At 42.6% G+C, this 14,716-nt stretch overlaps 2 protein-coding genes across 4 annotated transcripts in view; one reads left to right on the top strand and one right to left on the bottom strand.

Moving 5' to 3' along the window:
• morn5 (MORN repeat containing 5) overlaps nt 1–14,716 on the top strand; it is a 35,250-nt gene that overhangs the window by 12,371 nt on the left and 8,163 nt on the right. The window lies entirely within an intron of this gene.
• lhx6 (LIM homeobox 6) lies at nt 290–14,713 on the bottom strand. 3 transcript variants are annotated; one of them, XR_004615598.1, is made up of 9 exons: nt 14,103–14,713; nt 13,088–13,159; nt 12,713–12,895; nt 10,647–10,768; nt 3,117–3,337; nt 2,628–2,728; nt 2,429–2,524; nt 2,000–2,154; nt 290–1,854 (listed from the first exon to the last, which is right to left on the bottom strand). XR_004615598.1 is itself a non-coding variant. In XM_034601913.1 (9 exons), exons 1-9 carry the CDS (start codon nt 14,178–14,180, stop codon nt 1,775–1,777), a joined length of 1,125 nt encoding a protein of 374 aa, XP_034457804.1. In that variant the 5' UTR covers nt 14,181–14,712; the 3' UTR covers nt 290–1,774. The 3 variants fall into 3 exon arrangements, 2 of the variants coding, with proteins under 2 accessions (XP_034457804.1, XP_034457803.1); XM_034601913.1 differs by having other exon boundaries at nt 2,000–2,174; nt 3,117–3,334; nt 14,103–14,712; XM_034601912.1 differs by having other exon boundaries at nt 2,000–2,174; nt 14,103–14,708.

The raw sequence follows: 14,716 nt of genomic DNA on the forward strand, positions 1-14,716 counted from the left end.
GAAAATAGCATCAGTAATTAAATACAGTAACGTACAAGTTAGTACTTTTAAATCTCTCCCATTATGTACCCGGCACATTCAAATTACATTATACACATATTAATATGATAATAATAATAATACTATAATATTTCGACAAATTGAAGATACAACCACTTTATACATTATGTATTGAATTTATTTAGTTTTTTGCCATTCGAAAAATCCTCATAATCCTTGTATCTGATTCTCATCAACATGTTGTTCAGGAAAATCATCCAAAGTGAATTATTGTTCCACTAATTTCTGCTCAGAAATGACCCACAAAAGTATCACATTCTATTTTATTGCAATTTAGTACACAAAACATTTATGATGCACAGTCTATCAAATAAACTTTTTGTTTCTTTTCATTTCCTGTTTTCTGTAACAAAAACAAAAACATTTTCAGAGGGAAAAAGTGCTTTACAGGGATTTACCATCTCAATAAATACAAGGACATTGAGGTCTTGTTGGATCCTGTTCTTCACACATTGGTCATGGCACTAAAATACAGATGCACACTCTCTCTCCCCCTGCCGACACACACACACGCACACACACACACGCACCCACACACACACGCACGCACACTCACAGCTATGTACAACCCAGTCTGTTTTCTACTGTCCATTTTGTACCAATACTCCATTTCCCTCCTTTGAACGAAAGACACATGCACACAGAGGCTGAACGAACAATTAAAAAAAAAATCATAAATTAGTGACAATACACCTGAAATATGAAAATATGTAACTTTTAACATGTTAGATTTTGCAGGAATGTGTAGTGTGACTCTTCTGCTCATGTCAGACTTCCCTTTGCTTCTGCGTCAGTTTGAAGAGGAGTAACAACTTTGTGGCTTAAATTCTGTTTGTTCCTGATTTTAATATTACAGTAATAATTTAACAACACACAACCCAACATATTGTGCTTTGTGGTTTTCCTTCATTATAAGCAGTCGGCATGCTGCAATAGATTTATGATTTTCAACCAATGGAAGATTTAAAATTAATACAAGGCCAAATCTTATTACAGGCTAGAATATTACCGCTGTAAACAACTACAGTTTAGTTTTAATGGTGGTAAAGATAAGGCACACAATATTTTCATTCTTTCACAAAAATGAAGCTGGGAAGTGTCAGTTTTTTGAGATGCAGAATCACAATGTCATTCCTAAAAGAAATATTTCAACAGTGAAGATATTTTATTAAACGTTTCTCCTTCATGGCTGCTCGAGAGAGAGAAAAGAGGGAGGAGTCTTACCTCGATTTGTGGTCTGCCTCGGGCCACAATGACAGTTCCGCCTTAAATTTCCCCTTTCTCTTTGTTTTTCTTCAATATTCTGACTCTCGTTTAAGAGACATCAGTCCTGCTTCCCTGATCAGTCTCATCCTTTCAAAAACTCCCTCCACCTTCCAGTCGGAGGGTGGATGAGCAGAGTGGAGGACGCTGTACACTTGAAGCAAAATGGGTCCTTTTGGTGGCGTAAACCATTTAGTCTGTGAGTTCCTGCTGAGGATAAATGCTTTGTCAGACGACTGGCCGCAGGTGGGATATTCCTGTCCCCCAGAGAGACAAAAAAAAAGACGCTTTTCAGCTTTCCTCTTCTGTGTCCGAGTGGGCGGGGCTCCTGTGTGTAAGATTTGTCTTTTCTCCAAGCTTGACCTCCGGGTCAGTGTCGGCAGAGGACGCTGATGGCGAGATGGAGGGTTGGGGTCTGGAGGTCAGAGGTCAGGAGGGTCACGGTGGAGTGCTAGCGGCTGAGGGGAAGCTGGGGCAGCGACATGGCCTGGTGAGGGAGGCTCTGAGAGGTCAGGACAGAGAAGGGATGACCTGAAGAAAAACACAAACAATAGGATTAAAAAACGGGCCAAATAAAGGAAAGTTACTCTGAGAAAACACAAATAGTCAACAAATAAAAAGCTGAAATCGTAAAGTAATGCATCTGTTTATCACAAAAGGCAAAAGCACAACTCACTGTCGATGTACCCATGGAGGGCCACCATGCGCGCCCGCTCAGGACTGCCGAAGGGCGAGTAATGCAGCTCATCAGACAGGGACGAGGGTATTCTGGACTGGGGATGACCTTGTGGAACCCCACTGTGCTGGGGCGTGTGCTTTTTGTGTCTTGCTCTGCAGTTTTGAAACCACACCTATGAAGACGCAATGTAACCAGACATCATGTAGCTATATTTTTTTTTCATAAAATAAAGTTGTTTTATTTTGAAGGTACGTTTTTCTAAGTTCATAAATGACAGGGAAGGCTGTGTCAATATATTAATATAAATATTTAATTCCATGCTTTAACATAATTTGACCTTTTCTCATTTTATCCATTGTTGCTGCTGTATTATTCTATTGCAATACATTAAGCTCCAGGCAAACTATTGTGGACGTGTGTACTGACCTGTATAACTCTCCTGCTCAGGCCGGTCATGTCGGCTAGTTTCTGTAGCGTCTGGGCGTCTGGGTTGTTGTCCTGGGCAAACTGAGCCTGCATGATCTGCACGTGGAGACAAAACGCTAGCATCAAATCAAGCCGAAATTAAATACGATGCAAATAGAATCAGAAACACATTTGTTTTAGTCTCTGTATTGTGTCTGACCTGTAGCTGTTCTGCAGTGAAGGATGTCCGTGCCCGTTTGGCCGGTTTGGGTTGACTGTCTTGTTCTGTGGGGACAGCTCCTTCTAATGTGATGCCGTTGCCTGGAAAACACAATGACCGACATGTGAGATACTGGTCAGAGGTGATGTATGTTAATGTGGAGCAGCCACAGAAAGCATATTTAAAATGCCGAGATGTTGTATCGTGAGAGGACTTCAATATTTTTTGCCTAATTTGGGAAACAAAGTCTAACATGACCTACTATTCCTGTGGGAATCCATGAGAACCACTGAGAAATCGGGAATAAACAGACTAAGCACAGTAATATAAATATTAATGTTACTTAATGTGAGAAATAAGACATTATAGAATTAAATTACTTAGTAATTATGTCTGGATTCATTCCTGTTTGGGGAGGAGTCTTTTGAGCAAACATCTGGACGACCACCGAGAAGAATTGCTGTACGCGTTCCCAGAACCACTACTCACCACTCTCAGCCGCTCGTTTGAGGTTCTCCACCATGGTGTCGTAGTGGATCCGGCACAGGACCTTCTCCTCCACCAAGCCAAACTCCTCTCCCGTGGACAGCTGCCTCTTACACGAGAAGCACGCAAAACACGCCAAGTGGTATGCGTTTCCCCTGGCGCGCCGCACCCAGTCGCTGGCGAAGATCTGCCGCCCACAGCGGGCACACTTAGTACCGAACCTACTGTGAGGGAGGGAAGAGGAGAGGCAGCAGAGAGAAGCACAACGAGGGATGATAAGTGGAGTGAAACCAACATTTCGGGAGAGAAAACTGCAGCAGTTGATGATTATTTTGAATCTTATCTCAGGGCCGTTTCCAGACAGTGCACACATAGAATTAAACATGAACAGGCGTCCTTCTCTCCGACAATATTTTGGGAAAGCTGAACTTTTAAAATGAGTGTTTTCGAGCCTGGGGTTTTTGGCAGAACTCGAGAGGCTTGGAGGGAGAAAACCTCGGAGGAGGATGTGGCCTTCAGAAAAGACTCCTGACTGCGGCTGCAAGCCGAGCCTTGAATGCAAACAAACCAACACCTGCAATTTCCTGGCTGATGCATGAAGACCCTGACATATACACATGCTCCCACACAAACACAGACACACACACACACACACACACACACACACACACACACACACACACACACACACACACACACACACCAGGGAACAAACCAGCACACGTAAGCAGGGGTGGTTTTACACACAGCGGAAGACGAAAAAAGACTTGGATGACATCACTCTAGATCGCCCCGCTGTAACTGATAGCAACAGTGTGATCAGGCGGCATAAACTTAAACCACCTGACTTACTGTTCTGGTTGGGTGGTGGGGGTGGGGTGGTGGGGGTGGGGTGGTGGGGTCGTGGGGGAGGTTGAGGGGCACACAGGGGGGAGAAGATGTGAGATAAATGAGGAGAAAGTTACAAATGCAAGGGAAAGAGTTGGATAGAAACTAAAAAATACGTGAATTGCTTTAAATGCGACTGAAGAGAGAATGTGACAAATTCAAGGATTAAAGAGCAAAAGGGCCGAACACATTTAAATTCACTGACTTTCATGTCCTTTATTCTGAAAACATAACCCTAAAGTACTAAAAAAAAAAAAGATCTCCTCTCAGAATATTTTCAACTTTCCTCCTTGTCTGTGGTCTTGACCATTTTTAATCTATTTAACTTGTAAGTCTTAAAAAAATGGTTAGATAAATAATAAATAATAAAAACAGATTAATTTCTAGTTATTACGTTTTTCGTCTTTAAACATTATTCAAATGTGAGTGTATTTTCAGCTGTGGATTAATACACAGTTGGTGCTCTAAGGACAGTGGACATATAAATTAACTGCAGATTTCTACTTTCTATGTCCACGCAGACGACTTTGTCAGCTTTGGGTTTTGTCAATTGGATTTATTAAAAATAAGTAAAATCCTGATATTTTCTACAGAGACACACTGATATCTAAATACCTTAATGCAACTGACACATCGTACCAAGAATCTGATGTGATCAAACTCCTCAGTTGAGCCTCGTGAGCTCATTGTGGGTTTAGTGAATCGCTTTATGGTTACAGGCTAAGAGCCATTGTTGGTGTCGGCTGCTGCCAATTCTGGTGAAGGAGGCAGGGTTTGTGAAAGCTGTCGGAGAGAAAGTGCTACCTCAGGAGTTAAACTGAGGCCCAGAGGCATAAACAGGCACATTATGACAAACTGCGCAGCCAACATTAGAGTTTACAACTGGCTCAGATTCCTCAAATGTTCATGAGCACGCTCTGACCCAGAAATCAAGATTTAATCCCTCGATATTTCTGACATTTTTTACTAATACGTGAAACTATTTCTTCTATGTACGACCACGTTTCAGCAGAGATGTGTCCGAAAATCACCCACTTCGGACACTACTCCAACAACAACATCGGCCGGTGGAAAATCCCACAATCCTTTTAAAATGTTTATTTTACACTTAGTATTAATACTTTAAGGTTAAATAAACATACTGAATGACCATCTTTAAAAGTAGAAATAAACTTGCTTGCGACAGTTTGTGCTGCGATACTCGTCTCTCCGCCGCGGGCGCAATGCATGATGGTACATTACTCGCTTAGTGACCATCGCTTGTGCACTACATCCGGACACCAATACAAAATGGTGAACTCACTGTACAGTGGACTAGCATTTTCGGACACAAGCCAAAGAGAAAACTCACAGCATCACAAACACGAGCTCGAACTCAGAGCAGTGGAAAGCTGTGAAGCAGACGAGGGCTGGGGCATCAGGATGAGAGGCGAGGCAGAGAGCTGCGCCGCTGAGGGGGGACAGCAGAGTAAAGAGCGTGGATGGCAAGGGAGAGAGCAGGATGACGGGGCTGCAGGAGAGCATGGGGGCTGCCAAGAGAGTGGGTTTGGCAGCTCATCAGTGCACTCAGCTCCACTCTATCTGGAATCAAAGCGCACTATAGCCCTGACATCTCACAAGCCCAGTCGCCCCCTTATGTACATGAGCTCGTTGGCCAGAAGTGGCGTCTCCATGTAGGATGGTAGAGAATATTTATAGATCAGACTGTTTATGGGATCTGCCTCGTATCTGTCTGAGAGGGTTCGATAATCTACTTTGAATTAGTGCAACAACGTCCACATGAAAGCAGATCATCAAATTCAGTTTAGCATCAGAGCTACGCGACAGAAAAGTCTTCGCAGTGACCTTGGAATGAAATTTGCCGCCGCAGAGATCTGCCGTCACAGCGACGTGCAACTTGACCAAATAAAAAAACCTCTGGAAACCCAATGAAGCCGCTCCGGAGACCAATCGACTCCCTGGCTTCCTGTACAAGCGCGTACGTATCATTTCATATTGTAATGGAGAATTCCGGCCTGTTCCTACAGCAAAGAGGAAAACATTGTGGAACGTTGCGGCTAATCCGGCACGACAGCTTGTCAGTTTCATGCTCCGAGACAGAACCCAGAAAAGCTGCAAATCATCCCTCGTTTTAACCTCTTCCTCCATCTTCATCTCCTCCAACCCCTCCCTCTGTCTTCTATGTCTCTTTTTTTTTTATCTCGTTTTGTCTTTGTACCAAAAAACCTGGTGTTTATTTTGGAGCAACGTCAATCCCCATGGCCCCTATATCACTCACAAGAGGGAAAATCCCACACCGCAAAACTCTCTTTTACCCCAGTCCTCTCCCATTTGCTCCCCTTCTTTGGTCTAATCTTTACTGGTTGTTTTGTTTTTTTTCAGAATAATTCACCTGCTGCTGAAAGAGGGGCTTGAGGAGGTACATGTTTTTTGGATTATTCCTGATGTGCTGTGAGAATACACTAATCTCTATTAGATTTGTCCCGGGAGAGTTCTTGCTCGACTGTGCGGTTTTAGGGCGCGAGGTTCACGTTGGGCCTGCAGTGTGGAAATCTAAGACAGGAGGAACGTGAGCTTAATACCTCGCAGACAACCTCTTTTCACAGATTCAACATATTATCAGGCTTTGGAATATTAACCCTGACTGAAAGACACCTTGACATTTTTACTCTCCGTTCTTTGAGCTGGTTAAAATGGAGTAACAGGCGGGTTTTTTTCTCTTTAATATCCATTCTTCTTTTCACCATGAAATAAATGCTGAAACTGCTCAGTCTTTATTTAAATGTGTAGAATTGTGTGACAGATGTCTTATTATAATTTTGAATCATTCAGCTTTTAATAAAAACGTACTCCGTCTCTGTACACGTCTTTGTTGCTATGGAGACCTAATCAGCTAACCAGAGGTAGGCTGATGAATAATTACTACTACAATGCACACACACACACACACACACACACACACACACACTCACTAAAGAGGCCCGTACACATGCACACGTGCACACATCTCACCCACAAAGTTCCCTGCATACATGGACTCTGGTTACAGTGTCGGTATCCCAGGGTGCCCCTGATTAGTGCAGCAATGCAACTTCCTGTGTGGCCTGCAGCTCACGGACAAGGATGAGGTTTCTACGGAGAGCGAGCCGTGGGAGGGGGGGGGGGGCGTGTAGGGAGGCGAGGGGTGGGTGTTCAGGGGAGGAGGCTGATAAAGAAATGGTTAGCGTGTGTGTGTGTGCATGTGAGCGTGTGTGTATGTGTGTGTGTGTGTACGTGTGTGTGTGTCGGCCAGCCCCTGAGGCCTGACATGGGCTCCAGAGGCACAGTGCGGGCTCTGTCCGGCACCCCCTATACCGAAATGCACCCCCCTTTTCTCTCTCTCTCTCTCTCTCTCACACACACACACACACACAGGTATATGGAGGGAAACCCACTCTGATTTCCTGCTATTACGCCCCATTAAAGCAGCTGTCAGTCCAAAGCCAGATGAGAGGCTGACACAGATGAGGAAATATCTCCAGAGGTTTGAAGGCAGCCCAGAGGATCTGGACTCGCACCGGTGTTTAGCCTCGTTAGAATCTGGCCTAAACCCAGATTAGAGTTTATATTTACAGAAGTAAGCAGTGTGCAGACACCCGGCCCCGCAGCGAGGCTCCGCTGTTACTGCAAGAGTTTTTTTTAAATCATTTCTCATTTTTCTTCCAGCGAAATCCAATCAAAACTGGCAAATATTGTTATGCAAATGAGGACTTTTGTTCACATTTTGTAACCACACGGAGCAGAGGATGCAGCACATGAAAAATGTTTAATTATTTGATCTGCAGAATATACAGACTGTCAAACCAAATGTGGTATCACTTTGCATGGAGTCACAGTCCCAGTGCACTGCAGAGTGTTGTTCCACTGAAAGGTGGATGAAAACTGATAAATGACAACTTCATACCGTTAATCAGGGAATTAACAAAAAGCAACTAAGCACACGGCTACACTGCTTTACACAGCAAGAGAGGAGAGACAGGGGAGGATGAGAAAAAGATTTGAAGTTTGAAGGTGACTTTGTCGAGCTGTGTAAATGATATAAAAGATATAAAATCTTAATTTACTCCCGAGTGTCTGCAAACTAAATTTTCTTTCTTGCTCATCACAAATCAACACATTAATCTGTAGATTTAAATATGCAGTTTTCGGAGTGGTACTCTTTTATCTTTATTTTCCATTATGATTAAAGTGCTGTATTATTTATGTGATAAAACAAGCTCACTGAGGATTATTCAAACTGATTTTACAATTAAAGGAAAATAAGCTTTAGCTATAAGGCTAACCGTGGCTCACCAGGTTGTTAATGTTGTTAATTACTATAATTTAATATTGTAAAACCTTTGTCAAACAGATTCTGCTCTATATGACTCTGTTTAATCTTCAGTGTCTTTAATATACAATATATTCATGGTGAAATTCAGATCCTTATGCTAATGGGGCAGCATAACTGCAGTGAAAACATTTAATGCTTCCACATTCAGACATGCTCTGAATCTAAATGACTGTACTTCACGTCCCTTCCCGGTGAGAATATAACATGTGACTGACGGCTGCATTACTATTTCTGGAGAGCTAAAGCCCTGACATATTTAAAGTGTGTGTTTAATCACGGCTCACGGTTCAGAAAGCAGAGTCGAGCTGTGTGACGGGTAAACGATAAAAGAGCTTTTAAATGGAGACGAATCAGGTAAAATATTATTATGATGTGGCCGAGCAAAAACTCAAATGTTGGGGAGGAGAAAATGAGCAGAATGATTGGCAGCTACTGGACAAGCATAAATAAACAGAGATCTCAGTGTGTGTTTGTGTGGCTGTGTGTGTGTATGTGTGTTTTGAGCTGTAAAAGGAGGCAATGTGTAATATTCTTGCTAATATATGTATGTAAATGTTCATATTTGTGTGTGTGTGTGTGTGTGTGTGTGTGTGTGTGTGTGTGTGTGTGTGTGTGTGTACAGGAGTCACATTCAGATCAGGAGCATGCTGACCAGGCACTCGGGGGCAATCTAATTGCTGATCTGGAGGCCTGAGGGGTCTGGGGTGGGGGGCGACTAATTGCTGGTGATTATAAACCTCAGAGTGTTGGTCTGGTGTCATGTTTTGATCAGACAAACACCAAAGCTTGCACACAGTTCAGAGCACACACACACACACACACACACACACACACACACACTGATAAGCACAAACAGGCATGTGTGTCCATACACACCAGCTCCAGGCTACTGAACAGAATTGCGATGGTGTGTGAACCCCATTTAACCTCAGATACCACACACACACATTAATGCACATTTTCATATCTGCCGTGCACTTTTCAGATTCAGAGGCACAGAACCTGAATCCACACGCGTATGATTCAAAAGTGGAAAATATCAAATCTACAAAGACACAGGTCAATTGAGACATATTCCTTCTCTGCTGCAAGTAAATGATTGTAAATACGTGCCTGAAATAGAGCAGTTCAACATGGTCTCTCTCTCTCTCTCTCTCCACACACACACACACACACACACACACACACACACACACACACACACACACACACACACACACACACACACACACACACACACACACACACACACACACACACACACACACACACACACGCACATTTGCATGATGATAAACCAGCAACATTTCCTTCTACACTTTTCCCCAAGTGTGTGTATTTACAAGTGTGTCTGTATCACTCTCTTCTTTTTCTTTCCCTATAGCTTCCATGAAAAAAGATGCATTGGACCAAAACGTATAAAAACATGAAGAGTATACGTTTAATAGATTTTTCCCCAGCAGCCTGTATGTTCCTGTAGTAAATGTATATGAGTGAGCAGCTATGAGGAGCTAATTCATTTTTGCTTTGTTTGATTTTGATTTGTTAGATTCTCTGAAAGTTATTACTATGGATGTGGCATTTTGTAATATATACTATATAGGCTACATGTTTGGATAAATAGTTATAACCTGTTGTATATTAATTAGATGTTTCCATAATGTAGATTAGAACAGAGTATTTCTCACTGTGTTGCACGAGTTTTCGTTTCACTTTTAACATTTTGTTTCCATGTGAATGAACTGAGGCAGAAACGCACTCAGAGTATCACAGATCGTTTCCGTTGGTTTCACGCGTCCCTCTGAAAAACGTGTGAGGAGGGTGAGTTAAAAATAAAACAAAATTGTAAAATAATCTAAATTAATATTGTTATAAATATTATTACGCTGCTTAAAATATGAAGTCTGAATCCGACGATTACGAAATTACATTTTGAACTGTTTAAAGTCATTTTCCTGTCTCTCTCTCTCTCTCTCTCTCTGTGTGTGTGTGTGTGTGTGTGTGTGTGTGTGTGTGTGTGTGTGTGTTGTGTGTGTGTGTGTGTGTGTTTTGGCCATAGCCATAACAAGGCTGTGGATCTTTCAGCTGTTCGTTGTAGGTAAAGACTTTTGTTTTGTCACAGACTTTCAGTTTTTGAAAAGGTCTTTACAAGGACACATGAAGCAACCCACATCCCCCTGTGTATGCGTGTGTCCGTGTGTGTGATGCATGTGTGTGTGCGTGTGTGTCAGAGTGGTATTATTTTGAAAACACGAGTCACAAACTTACCCTACCTGAAATAATCCATTTTACAGAAGATCTCTTTGTTCTTGATGTAGCAGCTGCTGTGCTGACGCAGAGACGTCCTGCACACCGAGCACTCCAGACAGCGCACGTGCCAGATCAGGTTGTTCACCTGCACGGAGACACACGCACAAACACACACACACAGACACACAGACACACGATAAATCGCTGCAATGAGGACAGTAGAAAGTGACAGAGCGAATTTCCGAGGAGTCCCCAAAAAATGTTTTTGTCATAGTGATATAATAATACAACTTTAATATAAATATACATGTTTTACAGTGATGCTCAATAACAGGATTATAATAATATGTAATAATCTCTGGGATTCTCTCATGTTTCTACGACGGTTTCGTTTTAATATTCACTAAATATTAGGGACTGGTTCATAAAGATATTTTATACAATGCACATCTTTTGTAATATCTAAAATGGATCTGTCTTTTTGCTTTAGATGTGTTTATATCATATTCCACATTTTATTAACACCCCAAGATTACCGTGGTTATTTTTGCAGTAGATTCATATTATGTCAATCCGCAGCCAAGGTATTTTCCTCAGGCCTCAACGACGTTTTTGGATTTATTTTTGCAATAAAGAAAGTAATAGGGATAGTTATCAGACGTGAAAAAAAAGTGACCAATCCGTCAAAGTGACTGATGGAATTATCCAATGCAGTTTTACAGAAAAGTCTTATTGTTGTAGCCAACATGGAAATTAAAACAATTTATTAATTATTGCCGAGAAATCACAAATGTTACCATGTAGAATAAACTATAAAAAAAATGCCTTTGATAGTGTAAACATATACAAATCATTTTAGAATATTAAATTGTTAAAAGTGCATCTTATGACTATTATTCTTCTCAGTGAGCTGGCTGAGAATTAATGCAACTTTGGTTTTAAATATTTAAATATATGTTCTTTCGACCACTTATTATAACAATTCTATTTTATAACCGTTATATTATTTTACTTATGCATACATTCGTTTACAGCATCTGTATGGGAGATTTCCAGGCCGAAAAACAGGGTTAATTAACAAAGAAAAAAAATTTGCTTAAATAAATAAATCCTGCATCCAAGAGATTGTATCACATTATGCAAGATTACACATCATTATTTTACCAGTTTATTTATTTATTCGTAATTTACAAATTATTAACCAAAATAATTTCATAGTATTTTCGATTGTATAAATTAATTGAATCATAGAATTAAAGCTAATGTGCAATCAGGCCTGGACCTCGACACCACAACATAATGAATTCTAATTTTTAATTATCATGTTTTTAGTTTTATCTTTGAATTGATTTATGTAGACTATTTTTTTTATCTTCCTAAAATGAATTATTTGAATAAAATAAGAGTCTTGGTGTTTGAACTGTCTCTGAGACTGAGAACCAAACAGACTCAGATAATGGACTAATGATCTTCACACTTCCTGACGAACACACACACACTGGAGCGCGAGTAAAGGTTGGACACACGCAAGGGCACGCGTCAGGGCCCATGAACCAGCGAGACAGTAAAACAGTAAAAAACCAAAACATCCATGTTGTGTCTGCGGGCTCGTGAAGACCGTCTGTAGCTGTGACTGTGTCTCCCACTGTTAAACACTCGAGATAACATCAGTCACATTTAGAAACAAGGACTCAGTTGGTTATCTGGTTTGTTTTTGTTCCTGTTGCAGCTACAAAATAATTATAATATCACTAATTTCAACTGAATTAAGAGCTATATATGAAGGCTAGTTTAATAATATTCTGCATTAATAATAATGAAAAGAATGTAGTTATGTTATTATGGAGAATTTGTAGTTTTATTTGTGCCAAATGTTTATTTATTCTCATAATCCAACCGTAAGAAACCCTTTAGTTGAGCTTTCTGTTCATTCATCAGCGCACAAACTGAGCAGGCCTCATCAAATCCTGCTCCACTGGCTCCTGCTCCACAACATGTTAACTGCCTGTTTGTGCCAATGTAAAAAAAAAGAATCAAACATCGTGTGGTTTGGCCCTGTTTGAGTCGAAGGTTCCTCTCGGCCTCTCACCTTCAGCAGATATCTGTCCACGATCTCCTGACCGCAGCTGGCGCACACGTTCTTCCCGGTGGACGGCACGGAGCTGATGCTGGAGATCGGCGAGCACACGGAGGGGGTGGACGGGGTGCTCGGGGACGAACGCGTGTCCTCCCGCTCCATGTTGGACCGCTGCGATTCTGCGTCCGACTGAGACTGCAAGAGGGCATCAGCACAGCTCAGTAACACACCGTGGGGATGTCGCCATTTTTCATCACAGTCCACAGATTGAAATGTATATATTTGCATGGATCCTAGCTATAGATGCCACGGGTGCGCACGGGCCAAACTGTGCGTAAAAGGCGCACTGAAGGTATTTCACATCATAAACAGACATAAAGCTCTCACCATTGTCGCGTGTTTGGACTCCACACTGCAGCGCGAGGCTCCCGGTGTACTCTGGTGCTCGACAGAGATCACCTACAACACAACGTGCAGCACACGGTGAGTCTTCATCACTTCTCCCGTCTCATCTTCAGCTGAGAGACCCCCAGGAGACATTTGCAGACAAGCTCTTCACGGCTGCTCCTATATAAAGTCGTCCTGACAATAAACCCCGGTTAAAACCTGCTAAAAGGGGCCCCCGCCACAAAAGGCACAATTTAATGAAGCTATTTCAATTTGGATTGATTTTGTTCCCTGCAGCCCTTAACCCATGCCTCTCAGAATAATAGTATTTCCTTCGCAATCCAGGACACGAGAGTGGAGGGGGTGTTAGGGGTGTGTGTGTGGTGGTGGTGGGGGGGCTACCTGTAATTACAAATAGCTTGTGGATAAGAGGGACCCGGAGTGTCAATTTCATCTGTCAATCAGAAACAGGCAACGGGTCACCCAAAGAATTGCAAATTTGATTTTTAATGGCTGTAATTAAAATCTAATTCTTTCTCGGGCGCAATTGGCAGCGCTCGAGAGGCTCGCGCGGACCGCAAATCACGCTATTCATACCGGTGTGTGAGAGAGAGAGAGAGAGAGGCGCGTGCCTTCTCACGGCTGCTGGCGCGTGCAGCTGATCGCAGCTCACACACACACACACACACACACTCTCACACACACACACTCTCACACAGACAAGCGGTGAATCTTGCGACATCACAGAAGAGACAAAACAAAAATCCGCACACACGAAGATGCGCATGCAATAAGCTGCAGGGGAGAAGACAGACAGTTTGGTGAATCGAAATGACTTATCACCGAGGCCACTTATTGCAGCGTTACACTCAAATCACCATGTCACACCCACAAAAACCTCACTCGGCTCTAACTTAACATTAAGGCCCAAACGGTGCGTAAAAGCTCTCCAATTTGAGCCATTTTACGCACGGGGATGCAGCTTTTAAAACGTATGTGTCCAAAGTGTCGGTACCTGCTTCGTGGGAATTCCGTCGGACAGAATCTTATTTCCCTCTGAGAGAGGGGACAAAACTTCATTTTTCCAGTACATGAACCCCCTGGAGTGACGCCGCCGTACAGTGGCTCCAAACTCGGTGCGTGGAATCAGGGGACGAGTCGGCGATGCTGGGCGTCAAAGCTCGTACCATCCGTACCGTGCATGAATTCTGGTGGGACTCGTTTTTGGTGTTTAACGCAGAAGACAAAAAAAACAAAAACAAAAATGCTTTTCTCTACGTGAAACACTGCTGAGCTGTGCGCAATGCTCGGACCGCCGCTCACACACACAACACAGAAGTTTTGCAGAGACGTGGAGTTGCTTGCTGCTCCTCAGAGAGCCTTATTTAGACCAGAAAGATTTCTTCCTCTCCCCTGGTCTCCCCTCTCTCTCTCTCTCTTTCTCTCTCTCTCTCTCCACTTTTGGGAAGGAGTCTCTGACTACAGGAAGTGGATCAAATTGAAGGGTTGGCAGCTTTTACTCCCGAGGCTTTCATAGGTGCAGGAGAGGGAGAGACTGCGAAGACGACGAGAGCGCGACAGAAGGAGAACCGGGTCTGTCTGTGCGGAGCTGTGCTGGAAGTCAGTGCC

The sequence above is a fragment of the Hippoglossus hippoglossus genome, chromosome 12 (genome assembly GCF_009819705.1).
Source record: "Hippoglossus hippoglossus isolate fHipHip1 chromosome 12, fHipHip1.pri, whole genome shotgun sequence".
NCBI classification, from domain to species: domain Eukaryota; kingdom Metazoa; phylum Chordata; class Actinopteri; order Pleuronectiformes; family Pleuronectidae; genus Hippoglossus; species Hippoglossus hippoglossus.